At 36.9% G+C, this 26,816-nt stretch overlaps 6 protein-coding genes across 12 annotated transcripts; 5 read left to right on the forward strand and 1 right to left on the reverse strand.

Moving 5' to 3' along the window:
- Nucleotides 1-6,376: 6,376 nt before the first annotated feature.
- LOC139108742 (uncharacterized) lies at nt 6,377-7,800 on the forward strand. Of its 3 annotated transcripts, none has more exons than XM_070667283.1 (3): nt 6,377-6,487; nt 6,985-7,200; nt 7,413-7,800. In XM_070667283.1, the coding sequence occupies exons 2-3, from the start codon at nt 6,988-6,990 to the stop codon at nt 7,701-7,703; spliced, it is 504 nt and encodes a 167-aa protein (XP_070523384.1). In that variant the 5' UTR covers nt 6,377-6,487; nt 6,985-6,987; the 3' UTR covers nt 7,704-7,800. The 3 variants fall into 3 exon arrangements, with proteins under 3 accessions (XP_070523384.1, XP_070523367.1, XP_070523376.1); XM_070667266.1 differs by having other exon boundaries at nt 6,380-6,531; XM_070667275.1 differs by lacking the exon at nt 6,377-6,487 and adding an exon at nt 6,593-6,747.
- A 390-nt stretch (nt 7,801-8,190) lies between these two features.
- Tfiib (transcription factor IIB) lies at nt 8,191-11,004 on the forward strand. The gene is made up of 5 exons (XM_070667245.1): nt 8,191-8,348; nt 8,776-8,886; nt 8,985-9,171; nt 9,246-9,716; nt 9,796-11,004. Exons 1-5 carry the CDS (start codon nt 8,332-8,334, stop codon nt 9,955-9,957), a joined length of 948 nt encoding a protein of 315 aa, XP_070523346.1. The 5' UTR covers nt 8,191-8,331; the 3' UTR covers nt 9,958-11,004.
- A 385-nt stretch (nt 11,005-11,389) lies between these two features.
- Nucleotides 11,390-12,594, forward strand: Sec8 (Secretory 8). Its single transcript, XM_070667296.1, has 5 exons — nt 11,390-11,649; nt 11,738-11,863; nt 11,929-12,090; nt 12,172-12,341; nt 12,431-12,594. The coding sequence occupies exons 2-5, from the start codon at nt 11,807-11,809 to the stop codon at nt 12,525-12,527; spliced, it is 486 nt and encodes a 161-aa protein (XP_070523397.1). The 5' UTR covers nt 11,390-11,649; nt 11,738-11,806; the 3' UTR covers nt 12,528-12,594.
- Nucleotides 12,595-12,867: 273 nt separating this feature from the next.
- Nucleotides 12,868-15,591, forward strand: LOC139108733 (mitochondrial 2-oxoglutarate/malate carrier protein). The gene is made up of 6 exons (XM_070667252.1): nt 12,868-13,141; nt 13,679-13,894; nt 13,993-14,123; nt 14,227-14,397; nt 14,485-14,584; nt 14,657-15,591. The coding sequence occupies exons 1-6, from the start codon at nt 13,083-13,085 to the stop codon at nt 14,853-14,855; spliced, it is 876 nt and encodes a 291-aa protein (XP_070523353.1). The 5' UTR covers nt 12,868-13,082; the 3' UTR covers nt 14,856-15,591.
- A 137-nt stretch (nt 15,592-15,728) lies between these two features.
- Nucleotides 15,729-21,255, forward strand: Rev1 (Rev1 DNA directed polymerase). 4 transcript variants are annotated; one of them, XM_070674630.1, is made up of 7 exons: nt 15,729-16,139; nt 16,243-16,450; nt 16,538-17,915; nt 18,035-18,476; nt 18,576-19,731; nt 20,714-20,856; nt 21,035-21,255. In XM_070674630.1, the coding sequence occupies exons 2-7, from the start codon at nt 16,397-16,399 to the stop codon at nt 21,183-21,185; spliced, it is 3,324 nt and encodes a 1,107-aa protein (XP_070530731.1). In that variant the 5' UTR covers nt 15,729-16,139; nt 16,243-16,396; the 3' UTR covers nt 21,186-21,255. The 4 variants fall into 4 exon arrangements, with proteins under 4 accessions (XP_070530731.1, XP_070530732.1, XP_070530734.1 ...); XM_070674631.1 differs by having other exon boundaries at nt 16,354-16,450; XM_070674633.1 differs by having other exon boundaries at nt 16,396-16,450.
- Bur (GMP synthase burgundy) lies at nt 21,003-26,070 on the reverse strand. Of its 2 annotated transcripts, none has more exons than XM_070674636.1 (9): nt 25,913-26,070; nt 24,164-24,426; nt 23,866-24,078; nt 23,456-23,753; nt 22,840-23,317; nt 22,511-22,752; nt 22,257-22,427; nt 21,725-22,156; nt 21,003-21,634 (listed from the first exon to the last, which is right to left on the reverse strand). In XM_070674636.1, exons 2-9 carry the CDS (start codon nt 24,376-24,378, stop codon nt 21,533-21,535), a joined length of 2,151 nt encoding a protein of 716 aa, XP_070530737.1. In that variant the 5' UTR covers nt 24,379-24,426; nt 25,913-26,070; the 3' UTR covers nt 21,003-21,532. The 2 variants fall into 2 exon arrangements, with proteins under 2 accessions (XP_070530737.1, XP_070530738.1); XM_070674637.1 differs by lacking the exon at nt 25,913-26,070 and adding an exon at nt 25,641-25,887.
- Nucleotides 26,071-26,816: the final 746 nt, after the last annotated feature.

Raw genomic sequence — 26,816 nt, forward strand, 5'->3', positions numbered from 1 at the left:
TATACGACTCACGTATTTTCTGCGCGAAGAAGCCTGTCGAACTGCCGACAATTTTCCGAGCTACCTCGTCAAGAATCATGTTTTCTTAGACTTCCCACATGGCATTGTGTAAGAGTCCTTTGGTACCTGAGCAAAGTGATGATTTGATCCAATTGTTCCTGAAAAAATTGTAATATTATTTTCTTAATGTAAAAATTGTAACAATAAATATTAATAATAATAAAAAAAAAAGAGTTCTTTATTTCCACTAGACTTTGATGCATAAAATCCTCCTCATATAAATATAAATACTTAGTAAAACGCCGCCAAATATTCTCTTAAAAACTTTAATTTATCCGACACTCGGAGCCTGCCTCGACTACAATGATAAATAGAGAAGAGCCAAGTTAAATACCTTCTCGCGCGGCGCACCGGCACAAAATATAACACTATCTCGAAAAATTGACCTGAATTATAGTAATCACGCGTTATAGTAATCGCCCAAATTTAACGACGGTGCTCGAGGCCTCGATAACCGAAAGCCTGAATTCGTTATTTTGCCATCACGTCTTGCGGGAACGTTCGCGTAGGAAATGATGACCCTGTACCTTTTTCGCGCGTGCAAAATTACGCGCTGGAAAATTTAATCATACAATTGTAAAAAAAAAAAAAAAAAAATAAGAATAACAATAAAATTAAATTTATGATAAAAAAAAGGGGAAGAGAAAACCATGCACTTCCGGTCCATTTCTGCGGTAAGAATCGATACCCTCGTCATTGAGATCACTTCGGTGTTTACGTCGACGACACGCACGTCATCGTTCACAACGCGCGGCCGTGTTGTTTCGACGCTTCAATGGATCACCCAGTCAGGACGGGGAGAGACGTGAGACCCCGGCGACCGGGAGAAAGGGGGGCGAGCAAGGGGAGAACGAGAAGGGCGGAAGGGGGCAAAGCGGGTGACGGGCAAATTAAAGAAATACGCTCCGATTTTCGCATTCTTCTCGCCGGGACACTTCTTTATTATTAACATTCGCCGATGCCGCCGTACGCGAAGCGCTGCGCAATACCGCCGCGGAAAGCTCGAGCCCCGTGTCAAATCGGTGAGATACTCTTTTTGGAGACTGTACCCGCACGCTATTATCTCCTAGCGGTGTTTCAGAAGAAACATAGGCGCCGCCGCCGTAAAAGCCTCCGGGTGGCTCCCTCGCGAAGGGATACCTTTCGCCCATCATCCTCGGTCCTCCTTCCCTCCACCTCTCCTTCCTTCTTGCGGACGTTCTACTAAACAGTGCCGTGCGCTACTGTTAGCGGCGCGCTCGATCAAAGTAAAAAGGGAAGAGAAACAATTAACTTGGACAAAAAACACGACGGCCTCCTTTGTATGCAACGTCCCGCGCCGACTGCGTGAGCGCGAAATTAAATATTACACGTTCTCGCGAGAGACATACACATCGGCACCTTTATGCTTTTTCCTGATCCCTTCGCATCCTTTTACGTTTCACGGCGTAAATGTGATTTACGAAAAAGACAATTCACGATAATAAATATCCAATTAATTAATATTAAAATACGTATAAAAAGAGACCGATAAGATAAAAGCAATTCAAAGATTTTCCTACTTCAAGAATTTATACGAAATTGGCTGCTTGTAAAGGAAATCTTTATAAAATCGTCGCATTTTTTAAACAAATTATAATACCAGAGTCGAATAATGGACTTTAGCGGACGTGATGCGTAAAAATCTTTGAAATAAAAAGAGACGAAAGGAAAAAAAAAAGAAAAAAGAAAGAGAGAGGGAACGGACAAAAAAAAAAAAAAAAGCGAAAAGCCAGGAGATACGCAATTGCACACATTGGTAGCGTAGAGTTTTCCGCTTCCTAGAGCGAGTCCCCGACGAGCGACGCCGATGAACGACCGGCCGGTCGGTCGGTCGGTCGGTCGGTCGGCCGGCCCGACGCATCCCCCTCACACTTCCTATACAGAAAGGCTCTTTCAACCCGCCATACCACGCTGCGGTACGGTTTGCCGTGCCATCTTCAGCCGAGTAGCGTGGCTAGTTGTTTCTTTTCTTTATTCCTTTGTCGGAAAGTCGGCGGCAAGTCTCGTTTTTAAGAGGCGGCAGAGAGGGCCGGGTGAACGACGAGCAGCGGGCCGGGTGGCGAGAGGGAAAGAGAGGAGGGGGGGGGAGGGAAAGGGAAACGACGACCGAGCGAGGGTTGCGAGAGGGGATCGGAGGGAGTCCAGGATGGGGGCTCGGTGCGCGCGGCCGCCGGGTAGGCCGCGGGGCGAAGGGAACGAAGAGAGACGCGAGGGGGTCGGGGAGGGCTCGTCGGTGAGGGGAAATAAAACGCGCGGCTTCAAAAACGCGCGGGTACAGACTAGCCTCGAAATAACGCCGGCACAAACTCTCGCTTTCCCCTCCCTCCCCCTCCCGCTCATTTCCCTCCCGTCCCGTCGCTCGCGCAGCGTGTTAATTTCGAGTCATCTATTAATAATAAACTATTTCCAGATGCGTCCTGTGCCACCATCGAGAACTCAATCGCCGCTCCCCGTTCTCCTCCTCTCGTCCCGGCTTTCGCCTAAACGCTTTGATCTCGCCAGTGATCTCACCTGCGCGCGGCATCGGATAGAGCTCAGGGGCAAAACCGATGCCGATTTACAATTCCAATCTCACAGCCACAGAGTCGCGTCAACGTTGTTCTTCTCGCGTTTTAGATGAATCGGAAGCCGAACGCGACGATGCTGCGTTAATTTCAATTACCCTCGGGGGGGGGGCCGCGAAAAAGGGGAGAGATGACAGCCGGACGTAGCGTATCGGATAATTAGATACTCGAAGGGGGATGAGACTTGTCTCGCGAATAGACACGGGGGCGACTGGCGTCAAAAAGGGCGAGGAAAATATTTATCGCGAGGACGATTTGAGGAGGGAAGAGCGAGAAAAGGGCCCCGAGACGCGCCTCGCAGGATACGGAGAAGGCTATAATACAGTTTTGCCGCGAGCGAGCGCGGCGAGAACAACTCGCTGGCCAACCGGCGTCTCTCGGTCGGTTTTGCTTGGACTCTCTCGAAGTCGAAGGCTCGCCGGATGATACTGAGCGGGAAACCGAGGAAGAGAGAACGCGGAGAAAGAGAGAGAAAGAAAGAGAGACTAGGCAGAAAGGTCGGAGCGGAGGAACGAACGGACGAACGGTGGAGCCTCGGTCGTGTTACGGCGCGGAGAAGAGAGGGGAAAGCGGCCGGTGCGTTTGATCTCAGCCGCGGGCGCCGACAAAGCGCTCGTCCACTCTCCTACAACGTCCCTTGGGTGCGCGCGAGAGCGCGGCGTTCGTGTGTTCGGCGCTGAACGAGCGCGAGCGAGAGCGAGAACGAGAAAGACGCGAAGCGGAAAGGAGCGAGAGAGCGAGCCGCCGCGGCAAAGGACCGCGAAGAGGTGCGAGAGAGACGAAGCGGCTGAGCGGCTGGGAGCGCGAGAGAGACGGGCGAATGAAAAGAAGGAAGATCGCGAGCGGTTACCCCGGCAAGGGATAGGGATGAGGGGGAAGGCAGCGAGGGGCCCACAAGGGATCCGTTCCACGATTCATCATGCCGTTGCGCTCGCTCTAGCATGGCGCTCTGCCACGCCACTCCCTCGTGCCGATGGTACTCGCACACCCGCACGCACGCACGCACGCACGCACGCACGCGCGCGCGCGCATCATCGGGTTTGCTATTAATAAATAATGCTCCCCGTAGTCCGCGTTACGACTAAGATTCCTTCCCACACCGCCGCGCTTGTTGTCGTCGCGACGATGTATTCTCGATTTCGAACACTCGACCGCTCGTGAACTCCACCTTCTCTCCTTCCGTCGCCGGCCGACGGACATGCGGTCTGTCACATCGCGGAGAGACGCATTGATGTTCACGGCCTCTTCCCCCCTTTTCGCGTCCGTTGGATCTATACATGCGCACGTTTCGTGGGATCGCTACGGTGGAGAAACGCGTCAATTATTTCACATCGAGAAAAAGTTGCACCGCGAGAAGGGAAGGAGCGGAGAAAAAGAAAGAGAGAGAGAAAGAGAGAACTCTCGGGATCAGCGACGATTGTTCCTCGCTCGATAGGAATTTCCCTTCATTTCGCACAATCGCTGAATCCGTAATGGAATATTGATTCGTTTTTAATAACATAAAACAATTGCGCGCGGTAATGTGATTTTAATGCGCCCACGTCGACGTTAAAGTCGCATTATCGTTCTCTATTTTCCGCTCGTTTCCTTGTCTTTCATATATCGACGTGCAAAATCCCGAAAGGCAGATCGCTGAATAATAAAAAGATAAGCGGAGACAAAGCAGATACTATCGAATGGTGATACTTGGCAAATGTCGCGATTTACGACTCCTCTCCTCCCCCTCCTTCTCCCGGCGCGGCCTAACCCGATTGTCGAGCTCCGCGCAATTAGGCGCGTCTAATTAGCACGAGCGCAAAAATAGTCGAATTGCAAAATTCCTGGCGAAATCGATAACTCGACGGCGGCCGTTCGAATAACGTGCGACACACAAGTGATAAGGGGGACGCCTTTGAAGTCTCCGGGTTTCCGCGCCCAATAAACCGACAAAAGCGACCGCCGCGCATTATAAATTACGGCGTTCATTAGGAAGGCAATAGTTGCGCGCGGTAATAAGAGAGGCATTAAGAGCCCCCGTACCCATCTACGCGCCGCGTATCGAGGAGGGGGGGGGGTAAAAAAAGGGGGAGGAGAGAAGGGGGCGGGGAGAGAACAAAAATGAAAAGTCGAAGGAACTGAATTTAAAGCTGAATTTAAAACGCGAACGATTCGAGCTTCTCCCCCGAGGGCGATTGGCGGCGGAAAGTCCAAAAGAGGCGTTTCTTGTAGCGCGACATCGGCGGCGCTCGAACGACCACACTCCTCGAAGAGTGTGTTTTCGCTGGTACGAGGACCCCGTGTTCGTTTTAACCCCCGGCCACGGAACGCGACCATGGTCGATTGGACCGTTGCCCGTTCGGGAGAAAAAAAAATAGAACGCCACCGAGAAAGAAGCGAGAGCGATATGTTTCCGAGAATTATTTTTTTCTTTTTTTTTTTCTCTCAGAGCGATAAAAGCGCGGAACTCTCTCACGAGTAATCGGAGGCTTAAAACGCGGATCCGTTAATCTTACACGCGTGTGACGAGAAATGGAATGATATACGTATATGTAGAACGTAGATAGGCAAAATTTTTGAATCGTTTCAGCATTTTTTATGATATCAATTTTTTGATTTAATAAAGCTCTCGTGTACCTTGAACTTCGAGAAAGGAATTGCGCAAGATTGAAGCATTTGGTCTCCGCAGCTCCGAGATTTGCTGAATGCAACAGAAGTGCGGTCATCCGTGCCCGAGATGCGTTCCTCAACGACGACCATACTCGACTACCACTTTTCAATTCTCATGGATACCGTTTATGGCATCACTTTGTTCTGATGGCTCCACCTGGCGAATGGAATTCGTTATTTAGTGTCACTGGAGACTGTTGATAATATCGATATGCAGTTTTACGCAATACATTATACAGATTTGTACAAAAAGCATAATAAAATTAATTGTATATCACTAAAACAGTTTTTATTTAATAACCTTACCACGATAAGTACTTTTTTTTTTTTTTTTCATAGTAAAAAAAGAAAAAAATTTTTAATAAAAATACTCAATTATTTTCCTAAAATTACAAGCGAAACTAATTTCATATTTTTATATGTATTCAAAATAATTACAAATTATTATTAACGCTAAAACTTTGCGTAAAAAACTTTGATTTGAAAATCCTTTACCAAATTAATTAAAAAAAAAAAAAATCTATTATAAACCCCGTCGTGTTATCGTCGAGCTCGCAAATGATCGCCGGTGCCAAAGAGAATCATTTCGTAAAGGGATTTATTTCGTAAAGTAGAAAAAGACCCGGCGTCCGCGGCACGATATTCATTGACCTTTCTGCGCGCGATGGCGGGCATGGCGATGAACCGTGACATAAATTACAATAATTCCGCGCCAGCCGCCGGCTCGCGGCGTCCTGTAATTCGATGCTTAATGATAGCGGCAGCCGTCGGGGCGATTCGCGTAATTTCGCGATACCGGTTCGCTCAAAACTCCAAACCGGTATTACGACGAATCGAGCCGCGAGGGTGGGAGACAGGTAAGCGGGCAGAATTCTAATCATTTTACACAATACGAAGAATCGTTCTTACCATATTACACAATTAAGTGCGTCGCAGCGTTCTTTTTATTTTCTTTCTTTTATTTTTCCTTTTTCTTTTTAGTCAACGTCACGTCCGTACGGCTGAATTCCCGTTTCGCGCACTGTTGACTCGTGCTAATCGAGTTCGATCGGTCGGCCGGATGAGCAGAGGTTGCATGTTAATAAATCGCTATATAAGGAAACGATGCCGTAATATTGGCTCATTATCCAAGAGCGGTTTTTTCCCCGTTAATCGCAGCCTTCCGGTTTGCGTCTTCGCATTGCGCTGGGATCGCTGTGAGTGATACAAAGTCGATCGCGATCGAATTGTGGATCAAAAGGTATATATTGCACTCGACTTGTCGCGATCAAATCGCGTGGGATTAAAAATTTTGTGCGTTACTATTAATTTGCTTAACGAGTTCGACGGTATCGAGCATTTATAATTAAGATACGGTGTGATGTGTGCAGTTCGGAAGTTATAAGAAAATGATATCCAGGTTTGAAATCTTTCGCACTTTCGCTGGAGGTTTCGCTAGGCGGAGAATATTCCGCGGGTTCGATTATATTTCATATGAATTTTTGTTACATACGGGTATCCGGCGGTTTTTTCGGAAAAACTTTTAAACGCGAATTAATTATATCAAATGCAAATGCAAATTATCATTGATCGTAACAACATCGCAGCAAACGCAGAACGTATCTGTCGCAATCGATGCTGTCTAATATTCTGTAGTTTACTGGGCGGATAATCATTAAGAATATTACATACCTCTTTTTTTTTCTAACGAAAGAAAATGAAGGTCCTGTTGATCGCCGTTGCGCTGCTTTTGGTCGTCGAGGGGAAGGCTTATCCACAGGCGACTTACCCCATCTTCCAAAATGAGAGAGGACCTTATCCCGGTCGCGGTTCATATTGGGCACCGCCGCAACGGATCGAGAATCAGAACAATGGACTCGGTGGCTCCGACGTCGAGTGGGTATGCCAAAACCCGAGGACGAATGACATAGTACGTACACCTGCAATCAACACGATGGCTCTGAAAATTCTTAGACCCGGTTTCATCAACGGAAGTTAATCAAATCGGTCTATTGAATTTCAGAGCTGCAACTGCTGAACGTAAAACTGATGTAAAAAAAATATATCAGTCTTGCAAAACGTTAGTTGTAACCCTGAAAATTAATCAAACGATTAATTTGGCATATATTTTACGTATCGTAGATGATTATTGCGTCTGATGACACGCGACATACCCCGCAACATCATCCCGGTAGAGTACCGTGGCATAACGTACCACCAGGACACCAACACGGGCATCATCCACACGGAAACCGTTGGACTCAGCCTATAGTTATCGTTCAAGAGACTTACCCGAACGGTGACAAGAGTCAGACTCCACCGCCGCCACTTCCAAAACCAACAGAAAATCCTAATAATATCGAGAGGCAAACGGAACCGCCTTATAATAAAGGAGAAGGAGTGATCGACATTCGAATGGGAAATAATAATTAATTGGAATAATATATTAATTTTTTTTACTTCAATTATTAATTATATTTTCATACTTCATTAAATCGGTCTAATTGAGCAATATATGATTTAACTCATTGCTATTTTGTATATTTCTTTGCATAGCTGATATTATTTTTACTATATTATTAACAAAATTAATTGTATATTATAATTATTACAACTTTGAGAATTTTTAAATAAAAGTTATAGAATTGCAAGTTAATGACGAAAAAATTGTGGGCAATAAAAACTGCTGTTGCAGGTAAAAAAGAAAAAAAAATATAAGGTTTTCATTGTACTCACAAAGCAGGAAACAAATCGGCTAATTGCAATCAAACATTCTCCCTGTGTTTTTTAAACGTATTCGATTATTAGCCGTCGCGTTGGATGTTGGACGCGGTGTGAATCCTCCACCAGGTAGCGCTTGTGTCCAATACAAAAATGTAGAGTGCATAATAAGCAGCTTCTGTGTACTGTAAAGTTTGGTGGTGGTGGTGGCGGCAGTAGTGGCACCCTAAACGACTCGAACAATTGAACTAGTTGCAGTACTGGATGCGTCGTTGGTGCTGGATTAAATAAGACGTGTATGTAGTGCTGAGTGCATTGGTTTACACGCGAATGCGAAAATATGGCAAGTTCGTCACGGTAAGTTTTACGAAAATTAAAATTCGTTCTTGCGCTCTGCTTATCGAGAACGATAACGGCTGGTCGCGATCCGCGCTCGAGATTGTGTCGACGTCACGGCAGCAGGAAAGGTTAAAATTACATGCTGCCCTGTGATTTTATTTACCGATACGCACTTTTGATTGGAGTCAATGTAAAAGTAAATCTGTTACAACAAGCTGAACCGTGGTACAAATCTTGATGCTTAAAATGAAAGCGCACAAAGTGCGAAAGCGTATTTTAATACTGGCGTCAGCTTGGAGGCAAAGATCAGGAAGTGTCTGCTGGCTGTTGACATTGGCAGAAACATACTGTAGACTTATGAATATAAATAATGCGTTGAAAAAATATTAAAATTTATCTAGTATTTGTAAATGAGAAATATATTTTAAGATCTTGCTTTTTATAGGAATGCTGTGAACAAGGTTTGTTGCTATGCACATCCAGATGCTCTACTTATAGAAGATTATAGAGCAGGAGATCAAATTTGTTCAGAATGTGGATTGGTTGTAGGGGATAGGTAAAATAATTACCATTATGAAAATATATGTAATATAAGTAAATAAGTAAAGACAGCTAAGGTGGATTTTACATTTACCTGTTTCTTTTGTGTCATAGAGTAATAGATGTAGGTTCTGAATGGAGGACATTTAGCAATGAAAAATCAGGAGTGGATCCATCGCGTGTTGGTGGACCAGAAAATCACCTTCTTAATGGTGCAGACTTATCGACGATGATTGGGCCAGGAACAGGTGCTGCATCCTTTGATGGCTTTGGTACTGCAAAATATCAAAATCGGCGCACTGTTAGTATTTATTGAAATTTTTTTTTTATTTTATATAATTAAATTGTTCCCAGATAATAATGTATTTCTTTTAGATGAGCAGTTCAGACAGAGCTTTGGTCAATGCAATTCGTGAAATTAATGGTATGGCAGATCGTATTAATTTACCAAAAACCATTGTCGACCGAGCTAATACCTTGTTCAAGCAAGTGCACGACGGCAAGAACCTAAAAGGCCGTGCGAACGACGCAATCGCTTCCGCGTGTTTATACATTGCCTGCCGACAAGAGGGTGTACCGCGTACATTTAAAGAGATTTGCGCAGTCAGCAAGATAAGCAAGAAAGAGATCGGTCGATGTTTTAAATTAATTCTTAAAGCTCTTGAAACTAGCGTGGATCTCATCACAACGGGTGATTTCATGTCCAGATTCTGTTCTAATCTCGGCCTTCCTAATATGGTACAAAGAGCCGCAACACATATCGCTAGGAAAGCGGTTGAGATTGATATTGTACCTGGAAGATCGCCCATTTCTGTTGCTGCTGCAGCAATTTATATGGCCTCACAGGTATGCAGAACAATGACGATACTGCATTTCGCAACTAATGGACATTATCTTATTTTCGTGCATTCGTTCTTTCACATAGGCGTCAGACGACAAGAGATCGCAAAAGGAGATTGGAGATATCGCTGGGGTTGCAGACGTTACGATACGACAGTCTTATAAATTGATGTATCCGCATGCAATTAAGCTTTTCCCAGAAGATTTCAAATTTGCTACACCAATTGATCAGTTACCACAGATGTAAACTCAGAAAGGCTTCCTTCACTCGAAATATATTTAATTATTTAAAAAAAATACTTATTTTTTATCATAGACGTAATGTTTATGCAAATGCAACTTGATTATTTTAAACAGGGTACATTCCTAAATTATATACGCACTTAATTATTTTCTATCTTAGCACTGATAATAGTGTATTAATATTTTGTTCAAAATTCTCTCATATTCTTTGTTTTCTTTGCTTATCGAAATGTATTGCTTAGACAAAATATATTTAGTACAGATTATATTATGTTTTGTATTCTGCAATATAAAATTGTCTCATTACACTTTTTATAGCATATAGAATTTACTATAAGTATATTATATTATATTCTTTTATTTATAAGTTTGCAATGTAGGAGCGGCAAAATAAAAACTGCGTTAATAGTACGTTGTTGTGCAGATATGACAATAATTTTGTCTGCTGCACTATTCAAATAACAAATATTATCAGATGGCCTTATATTATTTAATATACTACGTATAATATATATATTTATCGATGTAATTATATAATCAACTTTAGTCATAGTTACATATTATACAATTTTCCATTGATTGTACTTCTATTTTTTATGTATATGTAACCAATATATACTTTTAATTATAAAATTAATATTTATAAAGTATATATAGTAAAAAGAATAAGTTTAGAATATATGTAAAAGATATATGTACAAAATGGAAAAGTGGAAAGAAAAACATGAAACTATGTACATATGTGCGCGTAATATGTTAAATGATGTGTCTCCTACAAAATGTTCATAAGTTTTTAGATTTGCTATAAAGTTTTAAAATACATTACACATACCTGCCATTAGTTGCGTGATATAACTGAAAATCGATATATTGTATGTATATACAATAAGATATTGTGTAAAACAAATTTTGTGATATTCAAGAAAATGTAAGAAAAAAAAAAAAAATAACATATCGTAATGTTATCAGATATTTATGATTCGCCAATTTATATCTAATGTATACGATATTCTCAAACACATACAAATATATCAGCCGATTACACGCCGCATTACGTGTCGAACTTATTTTCAATATAATATTCTGACGTTTATTTTTTTTTTTTTTTTGACTGATAGAGAGAACTTGATAAAAACGTTTTGTAATCTTACAAATGTATTGTAAGCTTCGATAACAACGCAAATATGCGCAATAGGTTTCCTTGACACACGAACTGTATTTATTAGCTTTGGAAAGTCAAAGGTGTATGTACAAGGAAACTGAATCATTCATTTTATACCTCTTGTTATTTCCTGTTAGAATATATCATACAATTTGGTTTTGAAATCCGACAAATGTTTGGAAAATTAATTTTTATTCTTATTTCAACGTTTGAAAAGAATTCGATTGCGCGCCTCCGTTCTCCATTCTGATTCTTACGTGATCACGTGGCACAAATGAGTGAGAGGAGAACGACGAGAGAGAGACAGAGAGCTTTAGAAAAACAGCTGATTTGAAAAGAAAAGGATTTAAAGTAGAAAAGTTGTATCTATCATAAGTAGGAGCAAATCGTGAATTGTGTACAATAATTTAATCTGACTGGTGATTAAGTTGTAATATGAAACTGTCTCGTCTTCATATTTAAGATAGATAAAAAATTTCGTAATTTGAGGAGGCTAAGAGGATTTTTTGTCGTATTTCTCAATCATATTTACATGTATGTATTTATATTGTATATAATATAAGAACGAAGAATGTTAAGGTAGTCATATATTGTATATTAACCTTAGTTTTTACTTTAAAAGTGACAGCATTGACTTTACTTTCGGATTCAGTATACAAATTGTTCTCTTGCACCTTCTTGTAATTGCAAGATGAGTATGACGCCTCCTGTTAAGCCACCACGAGGAATTAAACCGACGAAAGAAACGGTAAGTAAATCCTACAGTTAAGACAAAATGTTGAATAAATTTTCTCATTTGTGTACATCTTGCAGAGTGGTTTACTGATCTCTGTAATTCGTGCTCTATCAGCGAGCGAAACAAATGAACAACGTGAGATTGAGAAAGCCAAGTTGGAAAAGGAGTACAAACGAAGCGATCAACGGCTGGAAGAATTAGTTTCGTCACATGACCAGGACCTTATGGAGGTTATGCAAGTAATTATGGACATATGTATTTTTTAATTAAAAATCAGGAAACTCAATTACTTCTTTTTTTAATATGATGCATTATCTTAGATATTCAGCGAACTATCTGAGAAAGTTACATCATCGCGGGAAAAAATTCATGCAGTGAAAGAGAATCTGAATGCCTGCAAACAGTTGCTAAGATGTAAACGAGAGGAATTACTAAACTTATGGTTAGAGGGAATAGAACATAAACAAGTCTTACATCTCCTAAAAGACGTGTACGTTGTATCGATATGTTTCGGATTATAAAAATATTGTTCTTCATGCTTAATTGAATATAAATCTAAATTAATTTTTTTTTGTTTAGAACGTCAGATTCGTGCGGACGTATGATATTAGCAGAGCCTGAGCTGTTACCATTGTCCAATACATCTCACGACACGCATCCTACAACAGATCAATAGTTATAAATTTTATCGCTTTGTAATATAAAATATTTATATGCAATATAATTAGTCACAAATCTTATAACTGTATATAAAAATATATTAAGGCAACAATATTTAAAAAATTATGACAGAAATTCAAAGTTACTGATGGGAGTCGATCGCCAACAAATTATGAACAAATTGAGGTGAGATAGTGAGGTGAGATAGTGATGTAGCTTCACGGGTGATGTCAAAGTCGTCAAAATTAAACAAAGTAACGCTGCGAAAAGATGGCGCTTCTGTTATTTCCGCTATTTCGTATCAGCTGACATTTGCTATGACCACGAGCACCGCGAGTGTCCGAGGGGTCTGAGGGGCGATCGCGAGTATACGATTTTCTGCCACTCCGGTTTTCTCTGTGTTCATGAGCGGTGTAACCGGCAGGACACTGCTTCTTCGACGAAGCCGTTTATCAGTTATTTAATTTTTTTCGTACACCGGATTGTTAACTATTTCACACGTTAATACTCGTAATTTATACAGCACTTGATACAAGCGTCAGGTTTAACAAGTTTAATTAATTTTATTAAAATGAGTAACCAAAAGACGGTACCGAACGGCATAAAGTTCCTCATCGGTGGAACCTCTGGGTTTGTGTCTCTTTTTATTTTTCTTTTCTTTAATGTTTCCCTTCGACATGTGACAGCTGTGTTAAATGAACAGTCACGAAACAAATCTGAAAAAAAAAAGTGTACATTGTTATCTAATTGTTATCGGAAGTTTTCGAAGTCGTAAACGTAGAGTTCGAAGGTCGATATTAAATCTAATCGGAGTTCATAACAAATAAACTAACTGATATTTTGCTGTTAACTACTAGAAAAGAAAGAGAAAAGGAATGTTTAGTTTTCATGATGATGCAATATGTATATATGTATAAATATATTATTGGCATGTTATAAATAGAATTGTAGCCTTGGATAGATTGAAGTAGCTTTTCTTTTTATACCAAGCACAATGTTTTACAGCACTGTATATTATTTTAATTATTTTAATAAATTAATTTTATTTAGTTTCCAACCGAAATAAATAATATTAATATAGCTCAAACTGGATCGAGTAATGTAATGAGTCGCCATAAATCACAAGTTTATATCCTTTCAAGATATAATTAATATGTTTAATTACAGCATGGCAGCGACATGTTTCGTACAACCATTAGATTTAATAAAAAATCGTATGCAACTGAGTGGTACGAAAACGTCGACATTGACCGTCACATCGGCTATTTTGAAAAATGAAGGCGTTTTGGCGTTATACTCCGGTTTATCTGCTGGTTTGATGCGACAAGCCACATATACTACTACTAGACTTGGCATATATACTTGGCTCATGGAACTTTCTTCGTAAGTTAAATTTATATGTAATTTAGATCGTACAGTTAATTAAAAAAAAAAAAAAAAATTAAAATGAATTTGTTAATAAAAATATACTTGATACTTAGAAAAGAAGCACAGCCGAGTTTTGTTGTAAAAGCATTACTTGGTATGACGGCTGGGTGTGTCGGGGCGTTTGTTGGTACACCAGCAGAAGTAGCTTTAATCAGAATGACAGCGGATGGCAGATTACCTATTGGTAAATTTTTGTTATTCCTAGCGATAAGATTGTTATTTTAGCGTTATTAGTTTAATATATGTACTTGAAAATGATAAAATTAATATATTTTAATTACATCCAGCCGAGAGACGCAACTACAAAAATGTATTTGATGCGTTATTCCGTATAATTAGAGAGGAAGGTCTCTTTACGTTGTGGCGCGGTGCTATTCCTACTATGGGACGAGCAATGGTTGTAAACGCAGCTCAATTGGCATCATACTCTCAGGCAAAACAAGCATTGCTGGACACAGGTTTGTAGAAAAAGCTACGCCATTATTCGACATGCATTAGTCTATACAAATTTAATTATTTATTCGATGCATTGTATTTTTAAATAGGATATTTCGAAGAGAATATCGTGCTACATTTTGCAAGCTCCATGATTTCTGGATTAGTCACCACTGCTGCTTCCATGCCTGTAGATATAGCTAAAACAAGGTATTATACGAATTCGAAGTTTTCTATAATAATAAAAAATAATAAAAAATTCTAATTTATAATTACTTCCAGAATCCAAAATATGAAAACGATCAACGGCAAACCAGAGTTCACAGGCGCAATTGATGTCCTGACTAAGGTTGTCAGAAACGAGGGATTGTTTGCATTATGGAAAGGATTCTTCCCGTATTATGCACGTCTCGGGCCGCATACAGTCCTCACATTCATTTTCCTTGAGCAAATGACCACTGCTTACAAAACACACTTATAGTTGTAACTGTGTGCGTTTGCAGGAAATTGTTATTAATGGCTTAAAGGTTTATATGGAATCTTTATCATTTTTTTTTGTCTTTGCTTTAGCGCGGAATCTTCAGAAATATTATTTTTATATTAAACTCATTTTATAGCATCTATTTACTGTCGGGTGTTATGCACACAATTGCAATATAATTTTATATAAACGTATATTAAATACGTATATTAAATAATAAAGACCATAGTAGCCTTTAAAGGGAAACGATTATGTGCTAAAATCTTTAATTTTTGAGAAGTATATTCTCATCTTCCGATTAAAATACGACGAATGTACAAAGATAGATTTCCATTTCAATGTAAGTATAGTTTATGCATTTTAAATTTCCTGCCATATAACTTGATACATGAGCAATGTATTAAGATATTTTACTATTTTTTTTTAAAGTAACAAAAACGTATGTTTTATATATAAAATGTGGAGCTCGTCTTACACAAACTTTTTTTTGTAGACGTGATTTAAGTCTTAATCACTGTTATTTTGTAAAAATTTGTTTAATTTGTGCTGTAAATATCATGTATTATGTAACGAAATATCGCTGTTATTCCTAGGCATAAACGTTGAACAAATGTATACTAAAATGACATTAATGTGTTAAAAAGTATTAAAGAATTAATACAAAGATGTGTCAATATTGTACATTATTAGAGTAACAAATTTAAAGATTTAGCAATAAAATATATTTTGAGTGTAAGTTGGTATTTATATAATTTCCGAGTGAAAATCTGATCAACGTAGAAAATAATTTACAAGTTAAAAGAAAAAAAAAAAAAAAAGACGAAATTACTTATTATTATTGAACGATCGAAAAGTACATTTTCGATCGTTCACATAAATTGCATAAATCACAATTAAAAGCTGCAGTTCTACCTTCTTAAAATTGAAACTTATTTTTCTTTTGCATTGTAAATTTACGTTAGATGAAAATTATTGGCAATACGAATTGAAGTAATCATATGCAACAAGTGTCACGAAACCAAAGATGAAACTCAGGGACATTTCGATTAAACCTAATTCACACAGAATGGTGCAAGCGTCATAACAAATATTGATTTTTTGCGATTGAAAAACGTCAAATATATATTTTAGATCGATCTCCTTTTATCGTGCGAGCAACTCGAAGCAGATGACGGAAAATAAAAATGTTCCTTGAGCATGCAAACACTTTTGGCGTCAAAGAATAGAACTCGTTTGTTTACGCAGCTGTACAAATATAGATCGAAAATCGCCGGTTGCAGTTATGTAAGTCACACATAGACATTTAATGTGATATGATCGTGATAATTAAATTTCTTATCAATTTAAATCGCGATGAATTAACTTGATGCAAATTTCTACCTTTGAGGTTATAAACGATATGCTGTCAACGAATTAATTAAATATCCGTGTCGATTACAAATAATTGGTGCTAAAATATGAAATTAAGAATTAATTTATCGCATGATAATTATTGAAGGGCTTTTAAGGAAATTTACACGTAGTTAAATTAATTTACAAGTATGTCAAAGAAACAAAGAGATTGTGCTTGGGGAGAAGATGGCTTTGAACACTGGGTGAGTATATGTAAACTATTAATTAATTATTTATTATTATGTATTTAATTGTATTTATCTATTTGGATTTATTTTAATTATTTTTAGGGTGGTTATATGTCTGCAAAGAAAGCCAAGTTGGAAGAACAATTTCGCGATACAGCCAGCAGCAAAGAATTTCAAGAAACGACAAAATTGTTCGAAGGGATCGCGATATTTGTTAATGGGTACACAGACCCAACGTCCGATGAACTCAGACGTTTGATGATGATGCATGGAGGAATATATCATCATTATATGCGTCCTAAAATCACGACGCACATTATAGCGTCTAATTTGCCGTATTCCAAGATAGTATTGTACAGAAAAAGCCAAAATCCAATTCCGATTTGTAAGCCGCAGTGGATCGTCGATAGCATAGCGGCTGGAAAAATCCTGAACTTTCAGAATTATTTACTTTATTCTAATAACACTAATAGACAGCCGCAGCTAACATATAAGTCAAATAATAAAGATATAAATAATGCCAAATCTGACATTAATAATGGAAATTCATCAAAGCACGCATTTACCGATGCATCAAATCAAGATGCAAGCAACTTTTGTCAATCTTCAAATGCAAAACCGGGCGCGCAGTCGACAAAGGATGCGGAATTTCTGTCAACATTTTACAGTAATTCGAGACTGCATTATATTTCTACCATGGGAACTATGTTCAAAGATTACGTGAACGAGCTGAGGGATAAAAGTGACAGAGTATTTCCTGGCCTTGAATGTTTAAGAAAATTAAAGAGTACCGAAAGTGCCATAAATTCAGTTAACTGCGAATCAGATTCTGAAGACGAGGCATTTGGTTTTACAGATGAAGTCACAAGCGAAACGAACCACAAACGGGAATCTGTTATAATGCATATCGATATGGATTGCTTTTTCGTGTCTGTGGGAATTAGAAATAAGCCGGAATTGCATGGAGTACCGGTAGCGGTAACGCATGCAAAAGGCAATACATTGTCAACGAATTACGACGGTAAAGAAGAATTTAGTTCGATGTCTGAAGTAGCTTCGTGCTCGTACGCGGCAAGAAAAGCCGGCGTGAAGAATGGAATGTTTTTGGGAGAAGCGTTAAAACTATGTCCAAATTTGAAAACTATTCAATATGATTTTGAGGGCTACAAAGAAGTTTCGTATATATTATACGATACCGTGGCATCCTACACTTTAGATGTCGAAGCAGTAAGCTGTGACGAGATGTATGTTGATTGTACGAAAATTCTTCAAGCATCCGATCTCTCGCCTTTGGAATTTGCTACTATAATTAGAAACGAGATAAAACAGAAAACAAATTGTCCTGTATCTACGGGATTCGGTAATAATAAATTGCAAGCGAGATTGGCAACGCGAAAAGCTAAGCCTGACAATCAATTCTACCTCAGCGCTCAAAACGCGGAAACATATATTCAAACTTTTAATATAAGAGATTTACCAGGTATATTTGAGTGATCGGTATTACTTTGATTTCTTTTCGTATTTTATTAATTTTGTTGCTTTTACTATTTGTAATTAAAATATAGGTAATTCGGCTAATTTTTTTTATTTGTATTTTAGGAGTTGGCGGAACAACGACGTATAAGTTACATAAACTGAATGTGCGTACATGCGAAGACCTGCAGAAGATCTCATTAGGAGTTTTACAAAAAGAATTCGGTAAAAAAACAGGAGAGCAGTTGTATAAAATGTGTCGTGGTTTAGACGATTCTAAATTGAATTTGGAATACGTCAGAAAATCTGTATCGGCTGAAGTTAATTATGGCATAAGATTCCAGAATAATGGTGATGCTATCGACTTTTTGAATGAATTATCTGCGGAGGTGTGCAATCGATTGACAATGGCTCGTGCAAAGGGTAGATGTATTACGTTAAAATTAATGGTTAGAGCTGAGGATGCACCGAAGGAAGCCGTGAAATTTATGGGTCATGGTCTTTGTAATTATATTACAAAATCTAAAAATCTTATAACAGCTGTGGATGATATCAATATCATCAGAAAGTAAGTTTGCTATTAACTTGCTAATTTTTCTTATATATTTGATGCTTTTTTTTTAACAATACATTGTGTGAATTTAAATACATGTTCTATGTGATTTAGGGAAGTTATAAATATTTGGAATCAATTACATTTAATACCTGAAGAAATGAGAGGTATCGGAATACAAATATCCAGGCTAGAAATATGCAGAGCTAAGCAGACTAAAAGCAACTTGATTAATTTCTTTAATAAAACAAAGGTTGAAGAAATATGTGATAAAATGTTAGGAAATGACAACGGAGATCGATGCGTTTTGGATTCTAACAAGAAATCTAAACCGGATTGCCCTGATGTGCCGTTATCTACAAAATCGTCACTAACAATGAAAAAAGGTGATACAGAAATTAACGATTTGCTACTGGAATCAGCGAAATCTTTAGAGTCGACGAGTGTAAAAGAACTAGTCGACGTTCAAGACAAACATTCGTCGAGATTTGCAGTTAAATCAAAAAATAAAAAGCTACTTAACTCTAAAATAAATGAAAATAATGTTAAAATCAAGGATATACTTGGAAAAGCCAATAAGAAAGTAATTCAACGACAGACGTCTCAAGAGAATTTTTTTAAACAAGTAAAACCAAGTAGCGAAAGATCAACAAAGTATGCGGTACCGCGACTACAAGATATCGATATGTCCGTGTTGGTCGAATTACCTGAAGATATAAGAAATGAGATATGTGACGAATACAAAAAAAATAAGAAACAATCTCAAGCTGTAATGAATACTGCGAATACTGTTAATCCGATAAATAAATTTGCGGAAGATGAAGAAAATTCGAATGTACGGAATTGTTCGCAAGTTGATCCTGACGTTTTATCAATTTTAATGAAAAGTGATTTGCATCCAGATGTGCAACGTGATGTGCAGATATACTGTGATATGAAAAGAGAAGAGAAAAGAATTAATATCAAGAAAACAAATGAAAAAAGCGATGGTATGGAAGAAGCAAGTGCATCTTCAACAATTAATGATAATAAAGAGAACACAATGCATGCGGAAGATCAACTGGATGAAAAGAATCTTACTACCGAAGCAAAACCTACATCGCGTGAAATTAATCATGTTGAAATTTCACACAATGAGATTGCGATGGATAAAGCTGATACTTTTATTTTACAGAATTTAAGTATTTTACATAACAATGAGAACGTAGATAAACATCAGGAAATGCTGATTAATCTTGTGAATCATCTCTTCACGCTTCCATTACAACAGGTACCACATAATTATTTCACTAAAACAAATTATTCGACAGAAACTGAGTTTTAGCATTCTATTTTTTTTCTCTTTTTAATATATTTAGTGCACATAATCGTTGCAATTTCAATAATTAAACATTGTGTAAAATAATTTTGTAACAAGTAATACGAATCGTTCACCTGTCATTGCCATAATAGTGTATCAGATGCTTCAGAAATATCTATATCTTTTTTTTATACGTACCTATATTTTTTTTTTCTATATTTACCAGATTTTGCATTTTATAAAACTTGGTGAATTCTATACTTCGTGATTTTCTTGTGAATATTTCATGCATTGGTGTTCAGATTTCTCGATCTATACAGAATTAGCAGTTGTAAAACATGTTCATCTGAATGTGTAAATATGACCACTATCATACCGACATTAAATGGTAACTGTGATATTGGCACAGTAACGAGTAAAATTTATGGAAGATTAAAGCCCGATGACAAAAGCAATATTCTATGACAATTAGCTTATCACAAAATATTGCGTGGCGTAATTTTATTTTGGTATTTTCAATTTTAGCGTTTTACCCTTATTGTAAATTAAAAGATAACTTTAAAGATTTAATCCTAATTAGAAACAAATATAATTATAGACTATCAGTGTACTTTATTTGTAAATATCGAAATAAATACTAATAAAATATTTCATTTTTTTGTACTGTATTAAATCATTAAACAAGACAGAAAAAATTGAGAAAAAAAGAAGAAATCGATTTTACAACATTTTCTATTGAATTATTATCTATACATATACTGCACTCATTTTATTCAATCTTTAATATAAAATCAAAATAATTATTTGCTTTTTTCTTTTTTACTTTTTTTTTTTTTTAATAATTTTTTTAAATAATTAATATGGAACAAATTACTATTAAAATAGTTACGTATATTATGTAAAGATGTTTTTTTTTTTGGTTTTAACTGAACTAAATAAAATATTTTTCTAGGTAAAACTGCAAATACAAACATGGGTTACTAAATCTAATGCCGTGAATGAAGTCGACTTTCTGTCATTAGCCACGTTTCTTAGCATGCTTCCTGAAAAGAAACGCATTGAAGATTTACATATTTTGTTGAAAACCATGTACAGGTAATTTGTCTTTGAAATATTATTATAAAAAATGGATTATAAATAATACAAGGCTGCAGATTTTAAGGAACAGATATTGTTTTACTCGTTCATGATCGATAAATAAAAATATTCGGCATATAATACATTAAAAATGTACTTATATCTTTCTTTTTTTTTTTTTTTTTTTTTTTTTTAGATGTACAATAAAAACTGGGAACTGCATTTGGCATAGAACATATAGAAGAACTGTGAAACATGTTCAACGTTATATGCAGATCGAGTACAACAACCACCTTATGGTACCGTTGATCAGATGTAATGATCCGAGATGTAATAACGATAATTGAACTCTCATAAATTTAATAAATTAAATTTCTACTAATGAGTGTAATATAAGAAACCTATTTACAAGCAAAAGTGATATCTTTCATTTCAATTGAACGAAAATGTCGTTCTTTGTCTAGAGAAGCCAGTAATACACGACTCGTTTAGTGTATGCCTTGGAAAAGTTTGCTCGGTCTTGTATAAATTAGTAAGAAGTTTTCAAACTCGAATTCGTGTATTTTTTTTTTTTTTAGTAATATATATATATTTGTATATATATATATATACTTTTTAAATATATTTTTTCGCTTTATAATTGTTACGCGCGCAGGGATGGTGAAAAAATAGAAAGGGGCCAGATGAGCGTTTACTACTCCCATTCGGTTGTTCCCGGTGGTTTAGACGTTAAATCATACAAAACGCGTGAGATTCCGGGCACCGTAGATATTTCAGTTACCATCTTTTTCACCACCTATGACATATAATTAAATGCATTATGGAATTATTCCTAAGTAAAATAATTAAGTGTACGTTTGTGCATGTGTAAAAAATGTAAACTTACATGTATTGGTAAATCTTTACCGGGAATGGCGGGCATGCCAGTCATAAAATCATTGGTACAGAATGGCCTAAGCACAACAGAACGTTGACATGATAACGTCCGACATGCCGTGTCGCGGTCAAAGTGTATTGGTATTAGAACAACTGGCATCTGGCTGACAGCTCCCATACAACCGTTAGAAGCCAACACTTGATTGGCTAAGTGGTCCGCCTGTCGTAAAGTTGCTATCACATTTGAGGTGAGATACGTAGGCGTGATATCCTGGATTGGATGATGAAGTTGTGGCCCAAAAATGTAGCAAACACGGTTCACGTTGTGACACACACGTGGAATTAGTTTTGCAAGGAACAACATATCCTCCCATTCCACACCTTCAGACACAGTTTCTTCACATGATAAACCTACTACGTAGTTATAGGATCGTCGATCACCCTATAAATATTAAAAATGTATTTAAACATCTAGTACAATTAAATATCAAATATCTCGACATCACCGACTTCTTCTAGTAATACGAGACGATTTCACATACCTGAACTCCCACGCTACGAATAGGCAAGAGGGTTGCCGCAATATGACGATGGCTTGAAACCCTGCGGAGTTGCTGACGTTCAGCTTCACTTGTCGCACCTTCCACGCGATTTAACAATGCATGTTTTTTTTGAAGCATTTGCTCATATTCAGCCATTATTTTTACTATGACCTGAAACAAATAAAATTATAATTTATATATATTCTTAAAAAATAACTACGGGATTTCTGTATTTTATTATTATCGCGTAATACCTGTGTTTCAGAGAAATCTTTTTCTATGTAAGGCTCATCCGCGCAAAGGATTCGTACTGCGAGTCCAGGACCTGGAAATGGATGACGGGCAACAAGTGCCGCCGGTAATCCGAGATCACATCCCAACTGTCTTACTTCGTCTTTGTGAAAATCTTTCAACGGTTCAACTACATATCCTTGCGCTCGTAATACTCGCACAAGCTCGCTATCGTTATGATGCGTCTTTATGGCATCTGCTTTACCTAAAAAAAAAAAAATAATAATAAAAATTTATATTTTTATAACAAAGGCATAAGAAATTGATTGAGAATTATATAATAAAGACTTACCACTGACTAAGGCGCTTGCGCTTTCTATTAAATCAGGCCTGAGAGTGCCTTGCCCAAGGAAAATGTCCTCTGGCTTTAATCCCATTTCTGCCATCGCTTCGTTCGCTACTTTTACGAAAACATCACCTATAATTTTTCGTTTTTCTTCTGGATTTGTAGTTTCACATAACATCTTGGTTAACCTAGTTCTCGGATTACTTGCTGTACCGCATATTCCTTTATTATTTGTAACATTGGCATTCATTACAAGAGCAACGTTATCTAATGGGACAGTTGTCGTTCCCTGCATAAAATAGCGACCAGCATTCACTACTCTTAACGTGACACATAATTGGGATAGACTTTGTTCCACGAATTGCGTTTCTCCTTTACGCATGAAGCCATTATTAATGTGTAGAGCTATAACTTGCTCCTTACTTAAAGCTTTTTGTAATAAAGCTGCACACACTGTTGAGTCCACGCCACCGCTTACTAATAACTGTAACAAAAGATACAGATAAATTTTTAATAATATATTTCTCTCTTGTTACGTGTATAAAAATTTAATTTAATATTTCAAGAGCTTAACTTAAATTTTGAATTATTTATTGTACTAAGGTACTTATAATTTACGTACCAAAACCTTTTTTTCGCCTACAGTATTTCTGATGTATTGAATACACTGTGACTCTCGATCGCGGAGAGTGTAATTACCCGTAAGGCCAGAGATACCGAATAAAAAATTATGCAGCATCGATTTTCCGTTAGGCGTTAAATCCACTTCCGGGTGAAATTGCACACCATACAAATTCATCTTATCGCTTGCTATACCTGCTATAAAACTTGACGATCTGGCAGTAGTACGAAAGCAGTCAGCCACCCTGTCTATGCTATCCCCATGGCTTAATAGTACCATTTGCTCCTTGTCCAAGCCCCTAATTAATAATATATTACTTATTACATCTTCGAAAAATATGTTTTACTGAAATTCTTTATAGTTTAGATTAATAAAATCCAATTCAATAATTTTATTGAAAATCGACATACTTAAATAACAGGCACTTGCTATCAACTTCAACGGGAAATTGTCCATCTTCTCGTGTTTCCCTTCTGGTTACACTACCACCGAATTCCTTATTCATCATTTGCATCCCATAACAAATGCCTAATACAGGAATTCCTATTCGGAAGATATCGGCATCATATCTAGGCGCATCTTCGGCATATACTGAACTAGGACCACCAGAAATTATAATAGCTCTGAAACGATAGATTACAATTTATATTTATATAAAAAATATATTAAAAGTATAATAATTAATAATATTAAACGTGAATATTTTACTTGTATCCTTTCTCTTGAAGAGTGAATGCAGGTGTATCAAGTGTTAGAATTTCACTATGAACATTTAGTTCGCGAATTCTTCGATCTATTACTTTCCCATATTGTGCACCTGCGTCTAAAATAGCTACTCTTTCATCAACAATGTCCATGGCTACTTCATCAGCACCATTATTTCTCTCAGCGCGAAATAGCAACCCATCGGCACTTTTTTCCATTTCAATATTACGTTTATTAATGTTAATATCGTTACTATGTTACTAAATCTGTAATAATTTGAAAAAATTAATAACATTGAATATCAAAGAATGACTATTAACTATAATTAAATTATAACATTAACAATATGTGTCATTTAATTTTATAAAATGCATTTTTAAAGAAGGGGTTTTTCTTTTTTTTATATATATAAAATGTTATAATTTTATTTTTATTTTTTATGTATATATAATTTTATTAATTAATTGCATTAAATAGTTGAGTTTTCTTTATTTATTGCACTCTAATGATCTTCAGGATTATGTAACTAGACTTGCTTGATACTACATTTTTCTCTGTATAATTCAGGAACATTGATAATAAAGTTCAAATATATTAATGCAGAAAATATGAGCAATAAAGTTGAACTATATAACTAAAATGGTATATCTTAGCATACAGTTTAGATAAAAGCAAAAAATATTTTTCATACATTTTAAGCTATATCTTGTATATTCTTTTTTTTAAAACGATTATTAATTATATGTGCTTGTGCTAAAAGCTTATAAAACATATATAAAGAATAAATATTGATTTTATATTAAAGCATATTATAATTTTTTAATAATTATTTAACATTAATACTAGCAAATAGAACGTTTTTAATTTTAAGAATCAACTGTTTCAACTTCTTGGCAAACTTTATCTATTGAACAAACATGTGTCTGTCTTTATCTTTCTTTCTAAATAAAGATTACACAATGCACACTTATCAGATAAAACTTCTCAAGAAGTTAGAATTGACTCTTAAAGGTTAATTTCATAAGTAAAAATCAAATTTTATGTATACATGTATATATACATATGAATATATTATATGTATATATATATATATATATATATATATATATATATATATACCCACATCTATGTAATTAACACACACATACATATATATATATATATATATTAGACATATATTTTACATGTATGTTAACGGAATAAATAAATCCACACGTAATAAGATACCAATTTTCTTACAAGGATGAAAGGAACTTGAGGTTTCTTTAGTAGCAAAATAGAAAAAAATTGTACATGTATAATTATATTTGACTGCAGCTGCGACTTCATAAATGCCTGTGCATTAAAAATTCATCATTCCAGATTGTAGGATTCTACGTTACACGTCGATTTCGATAGATACTTGCTGATGCTCATATTTTCTCGTTAATAACGTAAAAATTGACTAGAAACACAGGTGATAAGAACATTAGCGTCTCACATGTAAATGGATATCGCCGCAAGCTGCTATACATATACAATCACCGTTCACCAGCTGGACGATACGCTCGACACACCCTATACACGTGCCCGGAAGGATTCGCGCTCGTGAATTTCGGCGGCGCCCTGCAGCCGCAGCCGTGTTTGATGAAAAACAAATCTCACCGGGCGTACCGCGAGGTGCGCCTCGGCGGTACCTTCGCGTGTCGAATCCGCCGACTATAGGTTATCTCGGGCGTCGTCGTCCGATCGTAGGTTCACCGTTCGGCTTACCGGATTGTTCAACGGGAGGCACCGCTCGCGAAGGTCGTCGAACAAAGTAAAACTAATCGCAGGAGAACAGAACGGGCAGACATCAGACGAGGCGGCCATTCGATCGCCACAATGCAGCGCGATCGTTGACTGCTTTCAAGTAGCGGTAACGCAGACATACCAATCCCAGAACGACGAAACTCCCAGACTTGGCGATCGTAAGGTCACCGCATCAACGGGTGTGTTCTGCAAATACAACAGTTTTACGAGCATTCTTTGAACGCACCCGTTGCAAATCCCTGTAATATTACTTTACATTATTATATAATTAATTATATATCATAAGGGGTGCATTCGTTTACGCAGCAGTCAGCGCAGTTTCTGCACTAGGTCAGAGTATTTTTGTTTTTCTTACATTAAGAAGAAAAAGAAATAAATCCTAAACTAGTGCAGTAACTGCTCCGATTGCTGCATAAACGAATACATCCTAAAATATGCAATCCATTTTATTACAATTATATATATATATATATGTGGTATATTATTTATATCATAATCATAAATGAAACAACGCATTTAGGTCTGAATATATAATATGTACATATATGCGTGATGTGGCTTTTAATATGTTTAATTCGGAATTTAAATAAATTAAAAATTCTTTTTTTGTTTTTTTAGATACTACTACATTTATCGTCTACTACTACGTGAATAGGATATTTCATAAGTTATGCATCGTGGAATTACAAAGCTCATCATTTCATGTGTATGATAAAATATTAACAATGGAAACTACTCGAGATAATAATTTCACGCAGTCCTTCTGACAAAAAGATAACCCATTCTACTGATATTACTATATCATTCATATGCTAATCATGGTCAAAGCACACATACATATATAATGTAACATAATTTAATCTTT

This window comes from Cardiocondyla obscurior, linkage group LG02, assembly GCF_019399895.1.
Source record: "Cardiocondyla obscurior isolate alpha-2009 linkage group LG02, Cobs3.1, whole genome shotgun sequence".
Taxonomy (NCBI): Eukaryota; Metazoa; Arthropoda; class Insecta; order Hymenoptera; family Formicidae; genus Cardiocondyla; species Cardiocondyla obscurior.